Genomic DNA, 27598 nt, shown 5'->3' on the forward strand with positions numbered 1-27598 from the left:
TATGATTTTATGTGATTTAAAGCAATTTGGGACTTTTATACAAGGTGTCCCAAGACTCAGTACAATTTTAAGTCATCAAGGAAAAACTAAATGTATTAGCTTTTTGGGAGTTATAACAATGCAAGAGCTATTCTGATGATTTTTGAGAGTCAAACTAGGTCGAGCGTGATGGATCGTGCCTGTAATCCCAGCAGTTTGGGAGGCTAGGGTGAGGATCACTGGAGCCCAGGAGCAACACAGTGAGACCCAGGGTGGGAGGATCACTTGAGTCTGTGCAACATAGTGAGACCTCTGTCTCTAATAAAAAAAAATTAGCCAGGCATGGTGGCATGCACCTATTGTCCCAACTACTCGAGAGGCTGGGGTGGGAGGGTTGCTGGAGCCCAAGAGGTCGAGGCTGCCATGAGCTGAGATTGTGCCACTGTACTCCAGCCTGGGTGACAGAGCAAGACAATGTCTCAAAAAACAAAACAAAACAAAAAACAAACAAACAAAAAAACCAGAAAATTCAAACTAAAAAAATTTATCTTGATGGGTTAAAAAAATTTTTTGAATCCCAGGAAAAATGCCAGGTTTTTGTGTTTTTTTTTTTTTTTTTGAGACAGGGTCTCACTCTTGTCACCCAGGCTGAAGTGTAGTGGCATGATCATGTCTCACTGCGGCCTTGACTTCCTGAGTTTAAGTGATCCTCCCACCTCAGCCTCCCAAGTAGCTGGGACTGCAGGCATGTGCCACCATGCCCAGCTGATTTTTAATTTTTTTGTAGAGAGGAGGTCTTACTATGCATGTTGCTCAGGCTGGTCTTGAACTTCTGGGATCAAGAAATCCACCTGCGTTGGCCTCCCATAGTGCTGGGATTACAGATGTGAGCCACTGTGCATGGCCAACAAATGCTATTTTTTAAAAATCAAACTAAATTATACTCCTTTATAATTATGTTCACAAGCTATGTTGCAGAATTTTTATTCCTTTTTAAAATCTCCCATGTGTAGATAAATGGACAGAAAAAAACCTGTTGGTCCATTCAGTAAAATACCTGAAACTACTATAATAGAATCCTGTTTAGAATCCATAGGCATTACAGTTATTATTGCTAAAATTTCATGATTTAGGAAAACTTTGAGTGCCAGGCTATTCTGAGTCTAAATGAGTCAGAATACATGTGAATCAGCAGAGCACAGTTTAAGGCAAGTACCAAGGTACCTCATAAAGGATAAATTGTTCTGCAACATCTTATAATGCTGAGATTATGATAAAGCTAGTCAACATTTGGGAGAATGCTTATTTAAATCTAAGTCTCTCATGCTACTTTTTTTTTTTTTTTTTTTTTTTTTTTTTTTTTTTGAGATGGAGTCTCGCTCTGTCGCCCAGGCTGGAGTGCAGTGGCACGATCTCGGCTCACCGCAAACTTTGCCTCCTGGGTTCAAGCAATTCTCTTGCCTCAGCCTCCTGAGAAGCTGGGATTACAGGTGTGTGCCACCACGCCCAGCTAATTTTTGTATTATTTAGTAGAGATGGGGTTTCACAATGTTAGCCAGGATGGTCTCAATCTCCCGACCTCGTGATCTGCCTGCCTCAGCCTCCAAAAGTGCTGGGATTACAGGCGTGAGCCACTGCGCCTAGCCTCATGTTACTTTTCATAGCTAAGCATGGAATAAAGATAGCTGTTTCCCAAAACTTGCCACATGGCAAGAATCACTTGGAATGCTTGTTAAATCGATTCCCCTACCCTTTCCCTAGACTAGAGATTCCAATTCAGGTTGGTTTGGGGCAGGGCCTGGGAATCTGTATTAACACAATTCCACGTTTCTTACATTCGGACAAGTTTGGGTAACATCTAATTAAGATGTATAATTATTTAAAACATTAAACCTGTTTCTAACAGTCATCCATTGCTACTTTAGGGGGCTGTGATATGTATTGACGGACACCTGAGTACATATTTGTATGCAACTGGCTACAGCACTGTGAAGAGACAACAATTTATGCATTCTGTGTTCCAAGAACAGACTATTCTCCAAATTCAGGTCAGCTATCCGACAAAGCAAGCTATTGATTGCAAAGAGAATTGAAAGTGCCTGAACTGAAAATTTTAAATCTATTACCACTGCTAGGAAAGTGTAAGTTTAAAAATCAAACAAACAAAAACATAATTTTCTTATTAGGTAAAACCTAAAAGTATTTTTAAACCACCACTATATATTTCTTAATGCAAAAAATACTTTAAATATAAACCTCTTAAGTATAATCATTACTTGTTTTTGTAAACTTATTAGTAAAGTATGACATATATACAGGAAAGTGCTTGAATTGTGTGCATGAATTTTTACAAAGTGAACCCATCTTTGTTATCAGGACCCACATCAAGAACCAGAACATATCAGCACTCCAGAAGCTCCCCTTCTGCTACACTCCTGTTATTTTATTTACTTATTTTTTTGAGATGGAGGCTTGCTCTGTTCCCAGGCTGGAGTGCAGCGGCATGATCTCAGCTCACTGCAACTTCTGCCTCCCAGGTTCAAGCAATCCTCCTGCCTCAGCCCCCCTAGTAGCTGGGATTACAGGCATGTACCACCATGCCTGGCTAATTTTTGTATTTTTAGTAGAAACAGGGTTTCACCATGTTGGCCAGGCTGGTCTTGAACTCCTGAACTCAGGTGATCCGTGCGCTTCGGCCTCCCAAACTGCTGGAATTACAGGCATGAGCCACTGCACCCGGCCTACCCTCCTGTTATTAACATTCCCCTCCCCACCATGTGTAACTGCTATCCTGACTTCAAACACCATAGATAAGTTGTTTTTTTTACATTTTATATAAATTGAATCATTCGCTGTTGTCGGGCTTCTTTAAACATTATGTTTGTGAGATACATGCATGTTGTTGTGTTAACTTTCATTTTTGTATAGTATTTCATTGTGCAAATATACCACAACTTACTTCAGTTCTTCCAAACTGTTAGCCAGGTGGTTCCCAGTTTGGGGCTTTTACTAATAGTGCTGCTATGAACATTTTGGTACATGTCTTTTTGTGAACATACATGTATGCATTTCTGTTGGATATAGACCTCAGAATGGGATTTGTGAGTCATTATTTATTCCCAATTCAATTTTGTAGACTCTGTCAGAATAGTTCTCCAAAGTGGTTGTACAAATTTATACTCTTGCCAAATATGTATGACAGTTCCTGTTGCTCCACATCTTCACCAGTACTTGGTATTCTGTCCTTTCCATTTTAGTCATTCTAGTGGGTATGAAGAGGTATCATATTGTATTAATTTGCATTTCTGATGACTTGAAGTTGAGCAACTTTTTCACATAATTGGCCATTTTTTGAGGCATCTGTTAATTCTTTTATCTATTTATAAAGATCTCTGCATTTTTTGTTTGATTTCTTTACATATTCTGGATATAAGTCCTTTATCAGATATTCATTATTTTTATATTCTTGTTCTTCCCCTCTTTAAAGACCTCTATACAATTTTGGTAAAAATGGTTATCTATTTCCAGATTCATCTTCTTCAACTCTGGCTCAAACTCGAACAATTTTCCACTCACATTTTCCTTCTTAAGAAAAACAAATTGGGCCAGGTGTGGTGGCTCACACCTAATACCAGCACTTTGGGAGGCTGACCAATGCAGGTTGATCACCTGAGGTCAGGAGTTTGAGACCAGCCTGGCCAACATGGCGAAACTGTCTCTACTAAAAATACAAAAATTTGCTGGGCATGGTGGCACATGCCTGTAGTCCCAACCACTTAGGGAGGCTGAGGCACAAGAATCACTTGAACCCAGGAGGCAGAGAATGCAGTAAGCCGAGATCATGTCATTGCACTCTAGCCCGGACAACAGAGCAAGACTCCATCTCAAAAAAAAAAAACAAACAAAAAAAAAAAAAAAAAAAAAAAACCTTGGCCAGGCATGGTGGCTCATGCCTCTAATCCCAGCACTTTGGGAGGCTGAGGCAGGAGCACCTCTTGAACCCAGGAGTTTGAGGCTGCAGTGAGCTATGATCATGCCACTGCACAGCAGCCTGGGTGACAGAATGAGACCTTGCCTCTCTAAAAAAAAAAAAAAAAAAAAAAAAAAAAAAAAAGGATGAGTGGGCCAGACGTGGTCTCACGCCTATAATCCCAACACTTTGGGAGGCTGAGAAGGGCGGATCACCTGAGGTCAGGAATTTGAGACCAACCTGACCAACATGGTGAAACCCCATCTCTACTAAAAATACAAAAAATTATCCGGGTGTAGTGGTGCATGCCTGTAATCTCAGCTACTTGGGAGGCTGAGGCAGGAGAACTGCTTGAACCTGTGAGGCTGAGGTTGCAGTGAACTGGGATCACACCACTGCACTACAACCTGGGCAAAAAGAGAAACTCTATCTCAAAAAAAAAAAAAAAAAAAGATGAGTGAATCATATTACCCATGTCCATGTCCACTTTGTCTAGCCGGTAATTTCTCACTGGTTTTTCTCAGGTTACTTTAGCTCATATTACTTGGGTCTGAATGAAAAGTACACATGTAAGGAAAAGATACACAGTATGATTTAGTGGAAACAAAGAAACACTAGGAATCAGGAAGCCAGGATTTTGCTATTAAGTAGCTCTGTGACAAGGGCAAGTCAGTTAACCTCCTTGAACTTCAATTTCCTCTTCTACATAATGAGGGGGTGGGAATAAATGATCAAAATCCCCATTGATCCCTTTACTTTCGGGAGCATTAAATCACATCTGTCTCCTTATACCCAAAATAGTATGTGTACTCTCTGCTCTTTCTCAAACATCTTGCCTCCAAGTCTCCTGATCTTTTTACATGGTGTTTCCTTATTTTGCAGAATGCCTTTTTTTTTTTTTTTTTTTTTTTTTTTGAGACAGAGTCTTGCTCTTGCCCAGGCTGGAGTGCCAGTGGCACAATCTCAGTTCACTGAAACCTCAGCCTCTTGTGTTCAAGCAATTCTGCCTCAGCCTCCTGAGTAGCTGGGACTACAGGGGCGCACCACCACACCCAGCTATTTATTTATTTATTTAGAGACAGAGTCTCACTCTGTCGCCCAGGCTGGAGTGCAGTGGTGCAATCTCGGCTCACTGCAAGCTCCGCATCCCGGGTTCACGCCATTCTCCTGCCTCAGTCTCCCAAGTAGCTGGGACTACAGGAGCCCACCACCACACCTGGCTAATTTTTTTTTTTTTATTTTTAGTAGAGACGGGGTTTCACCATGTTAGCCAGGATGGTCTTGATCTCCTGACCTCGTGATCCGCCCGCCTCAGCCTCCCAAAGTGCTGGGATTACAGGCGTGAGCCACTGTACCCCAGCCCACACCCAGCTAATTTTTGTATTTTTAGTAGAGACAAGGTTTCATCATATTGGCCAGGCTGGTTTTGAACTCCTGGCCTCAAGTGATTCACATACCTTGGCCTCCCAAAGTGCTGGGATTACAAGCGTGAGCCACCTGGCCCAGAGTAACTTTTCAGTTACTAATTGACTAATTTTTTTCCTGGATTTGTAAGAAGTCTGCAGTGGTTGCTAGTAGTGTCCTACCTCTGTCTCCTCAACCATGACCACCATTTCAGTGCCACCAGCCTGACCTCCCAACTGCCAGTACCTAAATTATTTTGCAGAGGGTTTTCTGTGGCCACCAGGGCCTGATCTACCTGTATGCATGTGCTGTGTATTGACTCTCCCCATCTTTATGCGCACAGCTTTCAAATTTTAAATCGACAGGAGCTGGTTGTCAAACAAGTTACCACAGTTTCCTCGCACCCTGGTGGGAATAACTGCGATGTGCATTGTTCACTTGTTCCCCAAACTCCCCAGCAGGATTGTGCTACATAGTCCAAAGTATTAACTTGGTTGGTAATGAGTGCTTTAATTGGCTTCTTTCCATTCTGTCTCAATTCTCTACTTTCCTAATGGTGTTTCTTGATACCATCTCCCAAATAAACTACCTAAACTCAATTACTTGTCTCAGAGTCAACTTCTGCGGGAATTCAAACTAAGCTCTTAGAACAACTTCAGTAGCATTTTATCACCCCATTTGAGAAAGCTGATTCCCTTCTTCATATTCCTATATTGTAGCAATACAGTAAAGCTAATATGCTGAAGATATTGGGATATTACCTAATGGACAAAAAATTACCGACTCTATAATGAAGAAGTCTTCTCATGATTTTAAAAATTTCTCTCCATAAACTTCAGACTCAATGGTAATATACAGCTGTTTATTTGACACTGCTTCTTCACTCCTTTGGAAATTGTTAAAAATATAACATTTAAGGAAATAAAATATATCCTACGTAACATAATGAATTGCTACAAAGGATGTTGCTACATTATTATACTGGACCTTAAATTGGCTTGCAAAATCATAAATTACAAGGCTTTAGTTCACTTGTTAAAAACTGAAGAGTACCACTGATTTCCTTGCATTTAGAAGTGAATTTATAGAAACCACTCACTTTCTCAATTTAAAGTAAAATTCAGAATGGGATGGGATTCTGTGTATTATATTTCCAAAACATAGTGTGATACAATTATGGGCCTTTTTGCAGGCTATAGTGAGGGCTCCAATTCAATTTCATAATCTTAAGAAACAATCTATAAAAAGGAAGGAAAAATTTTTAAAAGGTCATACCAAAACAGTAAGTCAAGATACAAGGTACACGTTTTCTAGCAGAATGTGCCATAAAAAAGAGAAAAAGAAAAAAATGTTAATTTAAATCCACTTTTTATTCTTTCACAGATTTTAACAATTATACACAACTTTTAACATAAACATAGTGAAATCTCAAGGATAAGGAGGCAATATATATGGCCTCTTCTATTCGTTATTCAGGATGGAAGGAAATTTTCGAAGTACAATGTGTGAGATTTAACACTGGAAAAATACATAGGAAACTTGTTTAACTGGCTCCACTTAGGACCAGACACAGCACAATAAATATAGAACCGCATCATCTTTTTAAAAGATCATTGTAATTTTAACACATTCTTACTAAAGAAATACATACTATCAATGACCAATCTGAAATTCTGTAACAGGTGAAGAGAGACTTACGATGAATCTCTGAGCGTAGGTTCGCTAGCATCTTCACACTCATACATAAACATTCTTAAAGGGAATAAGAATGATTTCAAATTCAAAACAACAACAAAAAAAACAAATTTGGTCAAACTTTCTTCATCATACCATTCATTGCTATCACAATCCTAGCTTGCTGGTAGGTTTAAGAAAGGAATAGAAAGTTTTTGAAATCCTTTTAATTTCTACTAGTCTTAGGGCCTCTTGGGTAGGCCACTTTGGAAGCAAACTGATTAAACAGCACCATTAAGTCCGCATCTCAACAAACCATTGCATAATTTCTGTCAATGTTCTCAAAGGTTAAAACAAGTTGTATGGAAGAAAACCTTTCCTCAATAGCAGGCCACTGTAAAAACATGTAATCTGCAAGAATTTAAACAAAACTATCCTGAATTCTCTACTGATTGCTTCTTTCCTTAATAGATCAACATATAGGCATTACCTAAAAAATTAAATAATAATATACTGAGGCATAAAATAAATACTTCATTTATGCTATCACAATTTGGGTATTTGAGATTGTTAGCCATGTTCACACACCCTTTCCTCTACCCAAAGAGGAAGCAATGGTGCCAGCACTACTGGTCAGAAAGAGTTAATGGGAAACTGTTGCTCTCAGAGCTGTTCTGCAATATGCAGACACATAAATTATTATTTTAAACATATACTTAAAAGATGGATAAAATGATCTTTTTTTTTTCATGTGATGCAGATTCTGTTATCAGTAGATACAAAATTAATTTCATTCCTATTAGGATGGAAACTGGTATGCTGCTGTGGCCATAGATAGTCTGAGAAACCTCTTAAGCCAGTGAACCAAAAACCATATGAAAGAAAGTAATATTTTCTGTGATTGGTTAACTGGCTGTTCAAAAATTCAACAAGCAAACAAACATGCAAACATGTGACACGTCATTATTTCGTAAAAACATAATGCCACTCTGGCCCCAGGAATCACTATAGCCCAGCTGGTCCTTAAAGGTGCAAACAGCCTTTAATTGCTACTAAAATCTCTGCTATTTTACTGCCCATCACACTTGCCACATGATTCTCAGAAGCTTAGGCTTCCAAGATGTTTAAGGAAAATAAAGAAGGTGTGATGTAGATCAAGTTTTCAGTGATTGTTTTAAATGTAATTTTAAAAAGAACTTCTAGTAATGAAGTATATAATAGTCCTTGATACTAAATTTTTTCTAGTGAAATAAACTATGCTTTAATAAGACAATGTTGCTCTAAGTTTGACCGCCTGATTCTTTTCTTCTCTTTTTTAGAGGGTACTGTTTCATATATTGTGTGAGCCCCACAAATGTCTATTTTAAAAAGAGTATAGTCCCCGGCCGGGCGTGGTAGCTTATGCCTGTAATCCCAGCACTTTGGGAGGCCGAGGCGGGCAGATCACCTGAGGTTGGGAGTTCGAGACCAGCCTGACCAATATGGTGAAACCCCGTTTCTACTAAAAATACAAAATTAGCTGGGCATGGTGAAGCATGCCTGTATAATCCTAGCTACCAGGGAGGCTGAGGCAGGAGAATCGCTTGAACCCGGGAGGCTGAGGTTGCAGTGAGCCAAGATCGTGCCATTGCACCCCAGCCTGGGCAACAAGAGTGAAACTCTGTCTCAAAAAAAATAAAATAAATAAAAAATAAAAATAAAAAGAGCATAGTTCCCAATAGTTTCTCACAAATATTCCTGATTTATAGTGGGGGAAGCGATGCATAATTGGAACATTAATCATTATGTTTTTGAAAATTAAATATTTCCTGCAAAGCAATTCCTCTGCAAAATGCTAAGCTGCCAATGAGCTTACCACAATAGATATTGAGTCATTTCACAAAGTACCTGTTCAAAAGTTATAGAAACCTGGCCTTCCATTCCAAATTCACTGCAAAGAGAGTACATGCAGTAGTCCTGTTTACAATTTAATAGAAATAAGGGCACACCTAGGACAAAGAGGGTCATCACCCTACATACAAGTTTACAGTAGTGTAACCATAATATATATTTACTACATTCACCACTTCAGATAGAGGAAGACGGAGGCCCTTCACAACACTAGAACAAAGGAATGTTAGTTTTATATAAGACCTACCAGAAAAACAGGGAAACAAATAACACACATAGGCACTAGTCTCAAAGCTGCACAATAAAGAAGCAAAGGGTTTGAGATGAGAAATTCAGGAAAATATACACATAGGAGCTTGTTGAGGAAAAGGAAATCACAGTTCTAATCTTCAAGGCTTCTAATCTTCAAGGCTACGGAATGCATTCTGCATATCTTCAAGAAGTTGTGCATAGTCGCTCTTGATCTTTGCCTCACCATCTTTCAGTGGATCCTGAAAGAAGACATTACAAATTCAACTTGCATTTGGAAAATAATTTTCATTATGTTTAGTAAGTTACTTTTTTTTTTGGAGACAGAGTCTTACTCTGTCGCCCAGGCTGGAGTGCAGTGGCACGATCTCGGCTCACTGCAACCTCCGACTCCTGGCTTCAAGTGATTCTCATGCCTTAGCCTCCCAAGTAATTGGGATTACAGGCACCCACTATCATGCCCAGCTAATTTTTTCTTGTATTTTTAGTAAAGACAGGGTTTCACCATGTTGGCCATGCTGGTATTGAACTCCTGACCTCAAGTGATCCACTTGCCTCGGCCTCCCAAAGTGCTGGGATTACAGGTGTGAGCCACTGCACCTGGCCCAAGTTACTTGTATTTTATATATTTTGAGTAGTAGGTGGTAAACCACAGGCAGGAGATAAAACTATACTCATTTTCCCTTTTTCTTAAGGATACAAATCCAACCAAACAGAAAGAAAACAAAATTTAAATTTTGCATTTTGCTTGATCACCACATTCGGTGACCAAAGGCTTTATCCTCAACAATGTGCACAATAGTGGGAAATTATGCCACTTCATATATTAGATGAATATGACTTAATGCACGATAATTAGGAATTTAATCAAAACAGAATTTGCTCAACATCTGGTATCATACTGGGATGGAAAAGTAAAATTTAGGATATAATGTTAAAATGCACCATTATTTAAAATCCTTATGAAAAGCAACTTACTACTATGTATAAATGAGACTTAACAAGGCTTGGTGCCTCACGCCTGTAATCCCAGCACTTTGGGGGGCTGAGATGGGCAGATCACTAGGTCGGGAGATTGAGACCATCCTGGCCAACATGGTGAAACCCTGTCTCTACTAAAAATACAAAAAAATTAGCTGGGCATGGTGGCGTGTGCCTATAGTCCCAGCTATTTGGGAGGCTGAGGCAGGAGACTCACTTGAACCCAGGAGGCGGAGGTTGCAGTGAGCTGAAATCCCGCCACTGCACTCCAGCCTAGTGACAGAGTGAGACTCCATCTCAAAAAAAAAAAAGACTTTAAAATGTTCCAGTTCTCTAACCCAATAATTCCACTTCTGGGACTCCATACTAAGAAAATGCACAAAACCAACTACATACAACTACATGGTCATCCACGCCAATAACGGGAAATTTTCTTTTCTTTTTTTTTTTTTTTGAGACAGAGTTTTGCTCTTGTTGCCCAGGCTGGAGTGCGGTGGCGTGATCTCGGCTCATCGCAACTTGCACCTCCCGGGTTTAAGTGATTCTCCTGCCTCAGCCTCCTGAGTAGCTGGGATTATAGGCATGCACCACCACGCCTGGCTAATTTTGTATTTTTAGTAGAGACGGGGTTTCTCCATGTTGGTCAGGCTAGTCTAGAACTCCTGACCTCAGGTGATCCATCCTAAAGTGCTGGGATTACAGATGTGAGCTGCCGCGCCCGGCCAATAACTGGAAATTTTCTAAGTGTCTATGAATAGAAAAATATTACTGTCCAGCCACAAAACAATGCTACAGAAGAGTAATGACATTAAAAAATACCTGTGATGTTAATTTGACACAATAAGCATGTAAATAGAAATTATTACTACATACTTCCTATGAATATATAGTTTTTTAAGACATTATTTGGATCAAGTTACATTTGGAAGTTTTTTTACTCTGTGACATAAGCATTTCTCCATGTCTTTGAATATTTTTGACCAAAATGGTAATGCCTTCATAATATCTATCTTATGGACACACCATAATGTACTGTTGGCTCTGTTCATTCTTGGGTGACATTTAAGAAATTTGGCTTAGTGTAGTGGCTCATGCCTGTAATCCCAGCGCTTTGGGAGGCCGAGGCAGACAGATCACCTGAGGTCAGGAGTTCGAGACCAGCCTGGCCAACATAGAGAAACCCCCGTCTCTATTAAAAATACAAAAATTAGCCGGGTGTAGTGAATGCACCTGTAATCCCAGCTACTTGGGAGCCTGAGGCAGGGAGAATTGCTTGAACCTGGGAGATGGAGGTTGCTGTGAGCCAAGATCGTACCACTGCACTCCAGCCTGGACAATAGAGCAAGACTCCATCTCAAAAAGAAAAAAAATAAAATAAAAGAAATTTAATAAACAACCTTGTATATCCATATCAAAATTCTGGTTACTTCCTTTGTTTTATGTATCTCAAGGTGAAATGACAAGACCAAAAAGGTGTAAATGTTTTTAAATTCTCAATATAGTGATTATTTGTACAGGTTTACTTTCAATCTATAGTGTAAACACACACATAAAATGTATGTACTATCTTAAAATTTTTATATTACATATACACTCAGAGAATCATTCTCAGTAGATGGTTAGTAAATATGCCTGGATGTCATGACAGAAATAAATACAATTCAACTGATCAAATATTTAAAAAACAATCTTATATATTTGAGTTCCTACTAATAATTTCATTTAATTATCTATTTTTATCTTGTGTACTTCCAAAAGAACAAGAGGCTACTTAAAAGTTAAAAAATGGCCAGGCACGGTGGGTTATGCCTGTAATCCCAGCACTTTGGGAGGCCGAGGAGGGCGGATCACATGAGGTCAGGAGTTCGAGACCAGCCTGGACAACATGGTGAAACCCTGTCTCTTCTAAAAATACAAAAATTAGCTGGGCGTGGTGGCAGGCACCTGTAATCCCAGCTACTTGGGAGGCTGAGTCAGGAGAATCGCTTGAACCCAGGAGGTGGAGGTTGCAGTGAGCCGAGATCATGCCACTGTATTCCAGCCTGGGTGATAGAGCAAGACTCTGTCTCAAAAAAGAAAAAAAAAAAAAGAGTTAAAAAAGGATGTGCAGTACATGATATTTAAAAGAAGTAAACAGAGATGTCATTTCAGAAGAACATGTGGGCTAGAGGTTAATAGGCACTTGGAGTAAGGTAATTGTTGCTCATCTATGAAGCAAGCTCTAATTTGCCTGGCAGCTAAGACAAAAAGGAATACACATCAGCATTTATTTTAGACGTGACATAATTTTTTTTTTTTTTTTTTGAGACTGGGTCTCACTCTGTCGCCCAGGCTGCAGAGTAGTGGCGCGATCATGGCACACTGCAGCCTTGACCTCAGCCTCCCAGGTAGCTGAGACTACAGGTGTGTGCCCCACACCTGGCTAATCTTTTGTATTTTTTGTAGAGACAGGATTTCGACATGTTGCCCAGGCTGGTCTTGAACTCCTGGGCTCAAGTCATCCTCTTGCCTCAGCCTTTGAAAGTGCTGGGATTACAGGCATGAGAACCACTGTGCCTGGCTGATATACTAATTTTTATCATTAGAATTCCTATTTGAACATAACTTTGAGGCCTCTACTGGTTTTACAAAACCTGAACATGTGTGAAAATAACTAAGTTTTATAGCCCAGGTTTGGGCTCAAAATAGCTAGAAAAATTAAACAGAAGCATTGCACTTTGGGAGGCCGAGGTGGGCGGATCATGAGGTCAAACGATCGAGACCATTCTGGCCAACGTGGTGAAACCCTGTCTCTACTTAAAAAATCCAAAAATTAGCTGGGTGTCATGGCACGTGCCTGTAGTCCCAGCTATTCGGGAAGGTTGAGGCAGGAGAATCGTTTGAACCCAGGAGGCAGAGGCTGCAGTGAGTGAGACAAGATCATGCCACTGCACTCCAGCCTGGCAACAGAGCGAGACTCTGTCTAAAAAAAAAAAAAAAAAAGAGAGAGAGAGAAAAAAAGAAGCATTTTCAAATAAAAAAAGTTACAGCAGAAACAAAATATACCTTGAATTTCATGGAGGAAAGTTTATAGAGGATGTCTCCCATGTGTTCACGAATAATGGACCATGTGATTTTATTGTCACTCTGGGCAGTGGTTTCAACAGCTCTACGAGCCATATCGTAAAATGCAATCATGTTGGACAGCATCCCTACTGTCTTGTAGAATGGGCAGAACCTAGAATAAATGACGGTCAAAAAAGTTAACAAAAATAAATTCCAAAACAGGTTCATAAAACTACTAGAGCATTCGTTTCTTTATCTAAGTATGCAGATTGCTTACTTATTAGACGATACATAAGGAATAAAAAAATAATAGTGAAAAGACCAACAGCTGCTTAACCAGAGTTTTTGGACAGAGATGTCTCAGGATATGGGATAGAAGAAGATATATATTCTTTTATTTATTTTAAGGGTAAATTTTACTTTTCTCTGTTAAAATCATCAAGTTGGAAAACAATGAAACAGTATTGCTATAATCTAATGACTCTCTGAGGGTTTGTTTTTGTACAATGCAGTTAAATAAGTAACACAAATGGTAAAATAACTGAGTTGTAAAGACTCCCTTGTGATAGTGGATTAGGTTTAATGAGTAATAAGAAAGCAGGAAATTGCAAGTTCCTAAAGTTAGTAGTAGCCCCTTTTTTCTTAATGTGTTCATTTTCATTTGCCACTTTTTAAATAACAGACACAAGAACAAATACTCAATTGCAGTCACATACATTCTTACAACTTTTGGACATGTTTAAACACATTTGCGTACATAATTTCATGCATACTCCTATTACACCTTTTCCAAATAATTTTTCCCTTGTTATCTCTGTGTAGGTGGTTCCTAGAAGCTTCATAAGTTCCCAACAGAGCAAATTTCTGGGGCTTACTGATAAACTGGCATATTTACTGCTTGCCCTACATTCCGGTAATCCTTCTATTGGCTCAGTTCCTTCTTCAGTCTTGTATGGGGCCAAATATGATTTAAGGGAGAAAAGATAATCTGGCATGAAAGGGCTAAATTCTCAAAGTTGAAAAGAAATGAGAACTTTAAACAAGCCTCAGTAGTAGCATTGATAATGATGGAAAAAAGAAAGCACTGAGTAGGAGTTGGAGTGCTCTAACAGAGACCTTGGTAGAAAGCAAGCAATAGGACTCTTGGGAAATGAGGCATGAAAGCAGAACTATTAATTATTTAGGAAAAGAGTAATAATTATTTAGGAAAAGAGTAAAAGAAGCCAGGCATGTTGGCTCATGCCTGAGTCCCAACACTTTGGGAGGCCGAGGTGGGTGGATTGCTTGAGCCCAGGAGTTGGAGACCAGCCTGGGCAACATGGCAAAACTCAGTCTCTACCAAAAAAAAAAAAAATTGGTGGTGGGCACCTGCAGTTCTAGCTACTCAGGAGGCTGAGGTGAGAGAACTGTCAGGAGGTTGAGGCTGCAGCAGCTGAGACTGCGCTACCGCACTCTAGTTTGGGTGACAGAGTGAGATCCTGTCTCAAAACAACAACGTAAGAGAGTAAAGGAGACATGGGCAGTGGAAAGAAATGAAGAAGGCTTCTGCACTAAGCCACAATTAAATCTAACTATAGATGAATGTATGAGTGAAAATACTGTTGTAATTGGACAAATGAGCAAATCAAGATAGGGGACATATTAGATCATTAGATGTCTACTACAAATATACAAATAAACCAATCTACTAAATCAGAGTGTATGAGCCTGTATGAGAATAAAAAAAGGTTTTTATGTGTACCCCTTCATCAAAACACAATAGAAAATCCTCAAATAAAAAAAGGAAATCAATATAGCTTACCTGTCATAAGGAGTATATCCATTTTGTTGTAGGAAATCATCTTTGATAAGTTTTGCTACCTCCAGAGTGATTTTATCTGTTTCTGCCAAAGAAGCCTAGAAGAGAAAAAGATATTTTTAGACATTTACTCTAAAATGTAAGATCGATGGTGGCAATTAATTAACAAGCAGAAACTATATAATTCACAATCACCTATTGTTAATAAATTTACTTATAACTGCTTTCTGATTGCTTTTCTTTTTAAACTGTGGTTAAAAAGCATATAACATAAAATGTACCATCTTTGCCGCTTTTAATTATATAGGCAGTAGTGTTATATATACTCACATTACTGTGAAACAGATTTCTAGGGCTTTTCCATGTTGTAAGTCTGAAACATTACATCCAATGAACAGTAACTCTCCTTTCTCTCCTCCCCCAGCCCCGGTAACCACTATTCTACTTTCTGTTTCTATGAATTTGACTATTTTAAATACCTCATAAAAATGAAATCATACAATGTTTGTCCTTTTGGGACCAGCTTATTTCACTTAGCATAATGCCCTCAGAGTTCATCTGTACTGAGGCATGTGACAGGATCTCTTTCTTTTTTAAGGCTGAATAATATCTCATTTTATATATATATATCACATTTTGTTTATGGATTCATCCATAGATGGGCATTTGGGTTGCTTCCACTTCCTGGCTATTGTGAACAGTGCTGCTAAGAACATGGGTCCGGGTGCAGTGGCTAACACCTGTAATCCCAGCACTTTGGGAGGCTGAGGCAGGAAGATTGCTTGAGTTCAGGAGTGCGAGACCAGCTTGGGCAACATGGTGAAAACCTGTCTCTACAAAAAATACAAAAATTAGCCAGGTGTGGTGGCACGCGCCTGTAGACACAGCTACTTGGGAGGCTGGGGTGGGAAGATTGCTTGAGCCTGGGAGGCAGATGGAGGTTGCAGTGAGCTGAGATCGTGCCACTGCACTCCAGCCTGGGTGACAGAGCGAGAACTTGTCTCACACACACACACAAAAATCCCAAACAAACATGGGTGGCAAAAAGCTTGCTGTTTTCGCCGGATGCTGTGGCTCACACCTGTAATCCCAGCACTTTGGGAGGCCAAGGTGGGCAGATTGCAAGGTCAAGAGATCGAGACCATCCTGGAAAACATGGGGAAATCCCATCTCTACTAAAAATACAAAAATTAGCCAGGTGCGGTAGCGCACGCCTGTAGTCCCAGCTACTCGAGGGGGCTGAGGCAGGAGAATCCCTTGAACTTGGGAGGCGGATGTTGCAGTGAGCCGAGATCGCGCGACTGCACTCCAGCCTGGTGACAGTGTGAGACTCCCTCTCAAAAATACATATACATACATACATACATACATACATACACACACACACACATAAGCTTGATATCTTTTTTTGAAATACCGCTTCACATCTTGGCTTGCTATCTTAATTATTTGTATTCTCAGTCTTAAGTTTGTTTAATAAAAATCTATATCTCATAAATAGTTGAATTTTAAAAACATTACAAAGTATTTAGAACTATGAAGTACAGTAAGTATGTACTATTCTATGTCTGAGTGCTATTTTACTAGTATAGCTAAGTTACAGAGCTTCATCCTTTAAATATCACTACCTCAAAAGCCCTAACTTTTATAATCGCCGTAGCAGCCTTAAGAGATAATATCAGTGTTGCTGGGATCACTAACAGGTAAAGATTTCTTGAGAGTGGAAAATGGACAAGCCCAATGAGTTAACTACATTCTTTCATTATTTATGCGTGCTAAGTTCCTTAGGTAAGGATCAGGTCTCCAGTTTTTTTTTGTAAATCCCCTTTATCCGTAGTCCTCTTCAACCACAGGTAAATATTAAACAATGTTTTATGTGCATTCTTTTATTTGTATAAATTCATGTACAATGTGTATTTTATTTTGTGCAAGTGTCTTTAATTATGTAAAACATTCTTACTTGTGTCTTTGGTTTGGTACTTTGTTTCGATCCACCCATGCTGCTGTGCCACATGGTCTGCAGCTTCCAGCTCTCATATATTTCATCGTCTATGGTGTGCACCCTCCCTATTTTACCTTCCATCTTTTGCTCACAGTAGAGGACCTTCAGATTTCTTCTATTTCCCCACCACCACAAACATCCACTTAAGGACCTGTTTGAGAATTTCTTTGGGGATAAATATCCAGAAACAGAATTGCTAGGTCCCAGGGTATGTAAGTCAGTCCTATCAGACTGGTCTCCACAATGGCAGCACCAGACAATCCGCCCACCAGTTCCTCTGTCTCCACAACACTGGCAATATTTGACATTTTAACTAGTATAATGTGGTGTTCTCAGTGTTGTTTGAGCAATTCTCCATAGGTCTTAGTCTTTTGGGATTCCTTTTCTATAATCAGTCTGTTCTTTCTTTTGGCCACATTTCTGTTGAAGTTCTAGTCTTCTTATTCATTTACAGAAGATCTTTGTACATTTTAGACATTAGTCCATCGGTGTTTTCTTTAATTTTTTAAAAAGTATTTTTAAAATTCAAATTTTTCTAAACATTTTTATCTTATTATGTATTTACTTATTTTTTAATAGAGATAGGGTCTCACTCTGTCACCCAGGATGGAGTGCAGTGGCGAGATATCACTTCACTGTAGTCTCAACCTCCTGAGCTCAAGTGATCCTCCCACCTCAGCTTCCCAAGTAGCTGGGACTACCGGCCTGCACCACCACACACAGCTGATTTTTATATTTTTTGTAGAGACAAGGTCTCGTCATGTTGCCCAGGCTGGTCTTGAACTCCTGGAGTCAAGCCATCCACTCACCTCGGCCTCCCAAAATGCTGGGATTACAGGTGTGAGTCACAATGCCCAGCCAGTCCATGAGTTTTAGACGTCACAAACTTCCCTCCCAATGTCACTGGTCTGTTACCCTTAACCAGGATAGGCCTTTGCTAAACATAAATGCTTACTTTTCATGTAATCAAAAAACTCCTTTTATTGTTTTAAGGCTAATGTTAACGGGTTTATTTTAGAATTCCTTTTCCAACTCTAGATCACAAAGATATTTTCTTAATATTTGTTTTCTATTAAACTGAAAGTCTTACCTTTCCCATGTAAATTGTGAATCTATCTGGATTCTAACTTTGTATGTGGAATTAGAGAACAATCCAATTTTGTTTTTTTCCTCCAAATAGTAAACAGTTTTCTATCACAGACTAAAACAATATATCTTCTCCTCACTTGATTTTTGGTACCATCTTTGCATTATCAATGGTTTATACAATCATAAGTCTATCTCTATTCTGTTCCACTGGTCTGCTGGTCTGTTATTTTACCAATACCACACTATCTTTATTATTATGGTTTTGTATTTCCCCTTATCCAATAGGGGAAAAGCTCACACTTTACTGTTCTTATTTAAGGTTGTGAATCTTTGTGAAATCAAATGAATTTTAGATTGGCGTTACATTGAATTTACAGATTAAAGAGAAATGGCTTTTTTTTTTTTTTTTTTGAGATGGAATCTTATTCTGTCGCCCAGGCTAGAGTGCAGTGGTGCGATTTTGGCTTACTGCAGCCTCCGCCTCCCAGGTTCAAGCAATTCTCCTGCCTCAGCCTCCCAAGTAGCTGAGATTACAGGTGCCCGCCACCATGCCCAGCTAATTTTTTGTATTTTTAGTAGAGATGGGCCAGGCTGGTCTTAAACTCCTGACCTCGTGATCTGCCCGCCTCAGCCTCCCAAAGTGCTGAGATTACAGGTATGAGCCACCACGCCTGGCTGAGAAGTGGCATCTTTTTAATAAGTCATTCCATCCAAGAGCATGGACTGTTTCTATTTTCAGATCATCTTCTGTTTCATTTATTAGTTTAAAAGTGGTTTTCATAGAAGAAATACATATTTCTGGTTAGTTCCTACACTCTAGTTTTTGTTGCTATTGAGAACATCTTATTTTTACTTTTATTTTCTAGTTGGTATTGCTAGTGTAGAGAAATTCTCTTGATTTGTGTTTATCTTGAATCATAACCCCCCAGTGAACTCTTACTTCTGTTTCTCTGTTAATTCTGTTATATTTCTAATATAAGAGCACATTATCTACAAACAATGACATTGTTATTTCTTTCTTTACAATTTTTCTTTTTTCTCTTCTTACACCATTGGTTATAATCTCTGGTATTCGACTAAACACAGTGATGAGATTAGGCATGCTTGTCTTAATCCCAGTTTTTAAATGAAATGCATCTGAAATTTCTCCAGTAAGTAAAGTGGTTTCCCTAGGTCTTAGTATATTACTTTCAACACATTAAGGAAGTTCTCTTCCATTCCTTGTTTGCTGTTTCTAAAAATTGTAATAAACTTCAAATATTTTTCTACATTAATAGAGATATCCTTTTCCGATTATTACTTTAGTGAATTACAATAGATCTTCTGTGTCTAATATGGACATTCCTGAGATAAACTTGCTTATGATGTATCATTTTGTTGTCTTTAATATCCTACTGGACCTCATACTCTAATATTTAATATTTTATTAAGTATCTACATTCATACCTACATTCATCAACAATATTAGCCTATATTTTTCCTTTCTTGTATTGCCTTTATCTGGTTTTACAGTTCTTCTTGTTTCTTGCTTCTCTTATTGGGCAGATAAGAGAATATTTTTATTCTACAAATAATAAGTAGTAATACATGCTACAATGTTAGCTATCTCCAAATATTAACCTTTTTTGGAATAAATTAGGAGGTGACTTTATAACATATAATAAAAAGAACAAAACCAGACAGAGAACTCTGAGTACTAACTAGCATTGCATACTACCTGAGAAGTCTTCATTCTGGCATTTAATTTGCCTAAATTTAATTACACCATCTTTCCTTGAAGAATCAAGATACAGACACAAGAATGTAAGTCACCTGGTTAAGGCCACATAGCTAATTAATGGAGGAACTATAAGCCAATCCTTCTGGTACCTAGCCCTAGCATTCCTACAAAAATGTATGTTAACAAATCCTAACTCTACCACCTCTAATTTGGTTGGTGATGGGTATATTCCATTTCAAGATAAAAGTAAATCAAGTGTTTCTTTCTCACCTACAATATACCCAAGAACCATGCTAAGTAGTGTAATGAATTAAAAATTTCAATTAAAAATATTTAATAAATATTTATTTTGCTAGGCAAGAATCTGCAATATCTAAGGCTCTATCTGTTCTTGTAACACCCCAGTGTAACCCACAGATCTATTTTCCATGGAATTTAACAACTCACCTTTCCGACAAGCTGTACAATTTCTGCCAGGTCTTCTTCTTCCTGCAGAATTTCCTTAGCTTTGGTCCTCAGAGGAACGAACTCTGTGAAGTGTTTGTCATAGTATTCATCCAAGGCACGCATATACTTGCTGTAGCTGATGAGCCAATTGACAGAGGGGAAATGCTTACGCTGAGCTAGTTTCTTATCTAAGCCCCAGAACACCTGATTAAAAAAAAACAAAACAAAACAGTAATTTTTCTTAAAAAACAAAGTTAAAAAAATTCTGAAGCATATTTGTCCTAACCATGCAATTTTTTTTTTCTTTGAGACAGTCTTACTCTATCACCCAGGCTGGAGTGCAGTGGCATGATCTCCGCTCACTACAGCCTCTCCCTCCTGGGTTCAAACAATTCTCCTGACTCAGCTTCACAAGTAGCTGGGATTACAGGCATGCGCCATCAGGCCTGGCTAATTTTCGTATTTTTAGTAGAGATGGGGTTTCACCACGTTGGCCAGGTTTATCTCGAACTCCTGACCTCATGTGATCCTCGGCCTGCCAAAGTGCTGGAATTATAGGCATGAGCCACCATGCCTGGCCCCTAAATATGCAATTCTATAATTCACTGGTCAAATTATACATCGTTTTAGTATATACTAAGTAAAATTAAGACAGAATAAAATTTGCAGAAAATGACAATAATCTATTTCCTTTTATTTTCAAAGTGGGTAATACCTACAAATCAAATTTAAAATTTACCTGTATTTTCTTAATAGTGTGTCAAATCCAACAGCAAAAAGAAAAATTAATTTACTCTTTTGAAAATTATTATGGTACAATAGAACCAGAAAAAGTTTATGTAGATGGAATACACACTTTACTTTGATTAAAAACCTCTAACTGGCCAGGCATGGTGGCTTACACCTGTAATCCTAGCGCTTTGGGAGGACGAGGCAGGTGGATCACCTGAAGTCAGGAGTTCGAGACCAGCTGGCCAACACGGTGAAACCCTGTCTCTGTTAAAAATACAAAAAATTAGCCGGGTGTGGTGGCAGGTGCCTGTAATCCCACCTACTTGGGAGGCTGTGGTAGGAGAATCGCTTGAACCTGGGAGGTGGAGGTTGTAGTGGGCTAAGTTCGTGCCATTGCACTCCAGCCTGGGCAACAAGAACGAAACTCTGTATAAAAACAAAACAAAACAAAAATATCTAAGTGTTTCGATTAAATTTAGCTCCCTATCATTCACAGGGCCAATCCAATAACAACTGACAGTGATTTTTGTAAGGGCAATCATTCACAGATATTCCATGCATTTCTAACTCTAGCCCTCTTCCCCCAAAATTTGAAACTCAGAAGTTTAGCAAATGTTAAAGAGCTTGAGAGTTGTAAATTTAGCCTCCGCCCTTTCCTTTTATCTGATACTGTCATAAACACAAGTAAATATTCTGTTTTTCCCACATGAATAATACACATATATCACTTTTTTTTTTTAAACTATAGCTCTGATTTGAATACATCTTTTATTTGGGCTTCTTTTAATAGTCAAGCTGGCTACCTATCCACTAAACTTCATGTCTTGTCACTGGGAAGCAAATGCTTAGGCAGAAACTGCATTTTCCAGCCTTGCTTTCACCTGGATGTGGCTAACAGAATGAGTGGAATGACTGTCACTTTTGAATCCAAGGTTCAAAAAAGGTGGGTATGCCTTCTCCTCAAGGCCTAGCTCACTTGTGTCAGCTAGATGCAGATGATCACCAGGCCAGGTGACAGTGGAGTCACAAGATGGAAGGAATCCTGGACTCAGAATTATTACTAAACAGAAGAGAGCCTTGGACCATACTGTGAAGAGAAATAACTTCTGGGTATTACACATTTTTGGGCCGCTTTGTTTCTATAACTAGGGTTACTATGACTTAAAGGATAGTATTACTCTAATACTAATCAAACCTTTGCTACCTAGATATATTTTCCACTTATATATTATTAAGTTTATTAAATATCCTACGTAAACAGCTAAGAAAAAAAACAGACAGTATTAAAGGCTCTGTGTTGAGAGTGTTTCTAAAACAAACTTTACCATTGCCTATACTTTAGAGACTAAATTAAATAATTTACAATGATTACATTAGATCGCATTAGAACAGCAGGGGCTGCAGAGAGGAGGAAAGGCTCAGAAGTTGACTACACTAGGGAAAGACATACCTGAACGATACCAAGAGTGGCAGATGTAACTGGATCAGAAAAATCACCACCAGGTGGAGAAACTCTAAATTAAAAAAAAAATATGGTCATTACAAAAAAATACAGTCATTAGAAACGCTTATGAAAAATAACATATATATAAATGTTAAATTTTTTTGAAAGTCAATTTTAATGTAAACAACTTTTTAATGTAAATAACTTCAGAAATGACCTTTGGAAAGAAAATCTTACCTAAAAATCTTAAAAAAAAACCAGTATTTAAGTTGTAAATAAGAATGGAAACTACAGAACACTTTCTAGTATGAGACATGAGATAGATATTTTATTATAATCAATTTTATTATTCTAACCAAATAGATGAAGCAAGAAGGAAAAGCTCCAAGAAAAAAAGTATGGCTTTACATAGTGATCATGAATCTTCACTTTCGTTTCACCAAGATGCAATCTCACCTTATTACGTCTATAATTTTCTAAATTCCAAAAATTAAATAAGTATCTAAATTAAACATATATAAATTAAAGTCAAACCTATGGTACCTAGAACATGTAGAAATTGCCTAAACATATGCATCTTCAAAGAGCTCCTTAGGTGACTCTGGAGTGCAACCCTCCTTAAGAATCGCTGCTCCCAGTGGGAGCTAAATATTCTCTTTACAATAAGTGACTTTTTTTCTCTGTTTAATACATCTGTAACTTTTTTCCTTTTATAAAGTACATAGTTTGGGTGCTTACGCTCCTACAATGCTGACACTCCCTTCTCTTTCAGGATTTCCAAGACATTTCACCCTGCCTGCTCGTTCATAAAAAGAGGCCAGACGGGCACCAAGATAGGCTGGATATCCACTATCTGAAAAAGGAAAAGATATTTTAAAACAGAGTTTCTAAGCCAGCCCTGAAAATCCTATCAGCCTTGTTTACATGATAAGCAATACACAGACTTACCTGCAGGCATTTCAGCTAAACGACCAGAGATTTCTCTAAGGGCCTCAGCCCATCTAGAGGTAGAGTCAGCCATCATACTGACATGATAGCCCATGTCACGGAAGTACTCGGACAGTGTGATTCCTAAATTGGGAAGAATATTATTATAAGTTACAAAGCTAGCATATAAAATCCTCGATCTTTCCACCCTTAAGAAAACTTTAAAGCAAAAAGCACACAACATAGACTGCTAACGGCTCCCTCAAAGCTGGTCTTCCTCTTTTTCTGGGCACACACTGAACTGTTTCCTAGCATCCTGTGCATTTAGATATGGCCAAGTAACTGATCTCTGGCTAAGAAAACTCAAGTCAAAATAATGTGTTCTATGGCCAGGCAAGTCACATACTCTTCCATACTCTTTCTTCCTTCTGGCCTACTGAAATGGAGAGAACTCCCAGTAGTCTTGGAAGACATGTGTTGAAAATGGTAGAGTTCGTTTCAGCCTGGATCGTGGCCCAGGATGACAGAGTAAAGAGTCTCCTGAACACTTGAAATAAACATCTATTATACTGAGCAAATATACATTTGGAATTATTTGATGCCATAGCCTAGCTTACCCTAATATAATGCACATTTTAGAAAGCAGGAAATGACTTTCTCTATTTGTTGAAATAATTAAGTCTGAAATTAATTTTCAAATGTAGCTTCTCTATATATATCACATACACACACACAAGCATGTATGCATGCAAAAGTAACCCTTAACCAATCAGCTTGGGTGGTTACTTTTCAAAAGTAACAAATGTTATTAAAATGAGTAATATCTCAATTGTCCAGATTATTCTGCTATGCAGATCAGGTCCCATCCTGTAAATTTAGACAGTAAACCACTTATAAGCAGCTAATATACAGAAATGGGTGTTGGGTTCTAGTTCCTATTCTGTCATTAACCTTAGCAAAATAACTCGATCTCCCAGTGTGGCTTCCTAACCTATAAAAATGGAATAATGCCTGCCCTATATACTTCTATATAGCAGATGAAGTGAATTAAATAAATGTCATCTAAAAAGTACAAAGTGTTATGAAACTCTAAGATACTAGGAAAAATGTATAGTTATAAAAGCTCCAAAATCTAATGCCTTGGTTTCTTTATTTTACTGGTAAAGAAACAGAGGTTTATATAAGTAAAATTAACATAATTAATGGAAAATTCAGCGCTTTACTATTTATCATATTGCATTCAGAATAAAAAATACTGACTGTTGAGGCATCCATAAAATGGTCTCATGAAGAAAGTCTTTAGGAAACATTATCAATATTAAGGCTTCAACAACACAATGATTACCACATATTCCAATCTAATAAGAACAGATCCTTTCTTACACAAGCACGCTGTGTTTTAAATCTGTGATGAAATGTCACAGATACTTGTGATACTAGAAAGAAATGGCAGAAAAGACAGATACACATGAGTAAGTGAGAATTCTGACAGACCTACAGGTTTCAGATAAAGCTTCTTCAAACTTGAAGGCACATCCTGAGGAGCAACAGTGCTTTGTTTGGAACACTGCAAAAAGCTACATGGCCAGTTGCAGGAGTTCCTTGTACCCAGTTTGGCATCAAAGAGAAGCAGGGAGATGGGGATGAATAAAACAAAAGTAGGTACTCCCTATTTTCACTAAGTGAAAAGTGAGTGAGGCAGAGGGGAAGAATTCACTGTGAATGGTCTTACAGCTGCTAATTTCTGGTATTAGGCAAGAGTAAAATAGCTTTTTTACACAGCTGCATGCCATAGTAAACTTCACAAGTTACCATGAAGAATTCCTACTACCCAGGACACAGTCACAGCCACCCCTCCCATCTCCTACAAAGATGAGTAACAGTAATAATAAACATCGGTATACAATATCTAAACAAAGATAAAATAAGAAAAAAGACAGAAGAGAAGAATACAATGATGGTCAAATAACTTGCCAAAGAATAAATGAAAACTGTGACCACAGGTTAAAAACAAACAAACAAACAAACAAAAAAACCCTATAATAATGCAGCCTACTACAAAATAAAATCTCAAGGCATATGGAGCAAGATAAGAAGAGTTATTTCATGAGCTGGCAGAACAAAAAGAAATAGAAGTGAAGGTTTCATTAGAAGCAACACAAAGAATAAATACCATTTATCCTGTGAATAGACAAAAGGCTAAATAAAAAGGATCAGAGAGGAAATAACGCACATGGAAAACAGATAACAAATATCTAATATGTCCAGTTGGTATATTTGAAGAAGATAGCCATAATGAAAGAGAAAAAGTTTCAGATGCAATTTTCTAAATTTTTCCAAAATAAAAGACATATTTCATAGATTAAAAGGGTACATTATGTCTCCAGAACAATTTAATGAAACTACCAATATTGGGATATATCCTAATAAAGTTAAGAGACTTCAAAGTTAAAGAGAAAGTCTTTTGGGAAAAGAGAAAAATCACCTACAAAAGGAAAAAAAGCAGGCCAGCCTCAGCTTTTAATGTCCCCAGCATTTAATACTAGTTCTCAAAGAAAGAAATATTGATCAGGAATTTTTTTTTTTTTTTTTGAGACGGAGTCTCGCTTTGTCGCCCAGGCTGGAGTGTAGTGGCCAGATCTAAGCTCACTGCAAGCTCCGCCTCCCGGGTTCATGCCATTCTCCAGCCTCAGCCTCTGAGTAGCTGGGACTACAGGCGCTAGTTTTTTGTATTTTTTAGTAGAGACGGGGTTTCACCGCGTTAGCCAGGATGGTCTCGATCTCCTGACCTCGTGATCCGCCCATCTCAGCCTCCCAAAGTGCTGGGATTACAGGCTTGAGCCACCGCGCCCGGCTGATCAGGAATTTTATACTCAGCCAAACTACTATTAAAGTTTAAAGGCAGTAGAAAAAAAAATCAAATTTATGAAGAAACAAGAATTCAGAGAACATAGTTGCCAGAAATCTTCTTGAAGAAACTTCCAAAAGTCAAATCTTAGCCAATAAAGAAATGGAGAAATTATAGCCAAGGACTGCTAGCGAGCATTAACTCCATTTTAATGTAGGTCTACAGTTAATTCAAATATTGGCTTTATGGCTACGGAACAGAATGTAAGTTTTATAAATCCTGAAAATGTAGACATAAAAGCTGGGATGGAAATGGAACCAAAGATGGAAGGTCATTAACACATGAATTGTCTTATCTTTTATATCCCCAGACAAAATATATTAATTCAAAGCTGATAACTCAAGTTACAAAGGTACAACTATATTTAAAACTAGATCAATGATAAAATATGTAGTGAAAAAAGGTAGTATAAGATCATTTTATGATCATTAAAAAAATTGAGGCAGCTCTACAAATGTCTTATATTCATTTATTCTGAAGATATAATACATAATTTCTTTTCTTTTTTTTTTTTTTTGAGACAGAGTCTTGCTCTGTCACTCAGGCTGGAGTGTAGTGACGCAATCTTGGCTCACTGCAACCTCTGCCTCCAGATTCAAGCGATTCTCCTGTCTCAGCCTCCTGAGTAGCTGGGATTAAAGGTGCCCACCACCACGCCCAGCCAATTTTTTGTATTTTTAGTAGAGACAGGGTTTCACTATGTTGGCCAGGCTGGTCTTGAACTCCTGACCTCAAGTGATCTGCCCGCCTGGGCCTCCCAAAGTACTGGGATCACAGCCATTGAGTCACCGCGCCTGGCCAAGTAAAATATTTTTTAAAAGCTAGGAATGTGCTTATATGTACAGAGACATTTTAGAATGAAAGCAAAAAGTTCTTTAGAAAAGTTTGGTGCCAGCTTTACACTTAAGAACAGATATTAACTGCTTTTATTCCAATTATATACTCACCAGTATAAATAGAGGCTTCTCTAGCAGCAACAGGCATATTGGAGGTATTGGCTACCAAAGCTGTCCTCTTCATAATTGACTCTACCTTACCATCAACCTCCATTGTGAGCTAGAGGTAAAATACATATTAGTGAATCTCCAATTTTTAAGGTAACATTTTAGCCCTCCATCTTTTTCTTTTTTTTTTTTAAACTTTTGCCCATATTTAATGCCTCTTATAATCAGTGTCCCTAAAGTAATATTCCGAACCACTCCAACCTCTCTTCCCTGTTCCACAGTGCTATGAAGAAGATAGATATTATTTCAATTTCATAAATAAAATAAATATTTTATGAAAAAAATATTACTATAATAATCTAGATCATAAATCATATGCAAAGTTCACATCTATA

General features: G+C 38.2%; 1 protein-coding gene across 2 annotated transcripts in view; it reads right to left on the reverse strand.

Moving 5' to 3' along the window:
- Positions 1-6704: 6704 nt before the first annotated feature.
- ATP6V1A (ATPase H+ transporting V1 subunit A) overlaps positions 6705-27598 on the reverse strand; it is a 62795-nt gene continuing 41901 nt past the window's right edge. For both annotated transcript variants that reach the window (XM_050778798.1, XM_050778797.1), the window contains exons 8-15: positions 27207-27315; positions 23373-23495; positions 23163-23277; positions 22431-22494; positions 20249-20452; positions 14994-15088; positions 13193-13364; positions 6705-9408 (exon numbers count right to left, since the gene is read on the reverse strand). In XM_050778798.1, coding sequence (XP_050634755.1) covers positions 9316-9408; positions 13193-13364; positions 14994-15088; positions 20249-20452; positions 22431-22494; positions 23163-23277; positions 23373-23495; positions 27207-27315 — 975 coding nt within the window. In that variant the 3' untranslated portion in view covers positions 6705-9315. The remainder of the gene's footprint in view (positions 9409-13192; positions 13365-14993; positions 15089-20248; positions 20453-22430; positions 22495-23162; positions 23278-23372; positions 23496-27206; positions 27316-27598) is intronic.

Source organism: Macaca thibetana, chromosome 2 (assembly GCF_024542745.1).
Source record: "Macaca thibetana thibetana isolate TM-01 chromosome 2, ASM2454274v1, whole genome shotgun sequence".
In the NCBI taxonomy this organism is placed as follows: domain Eukaryota; kingdom Metazoa; phylum Chordata; class Mammalia; order Primates; family Cercopithecidae; genus Macaca; species Macaca thibetana.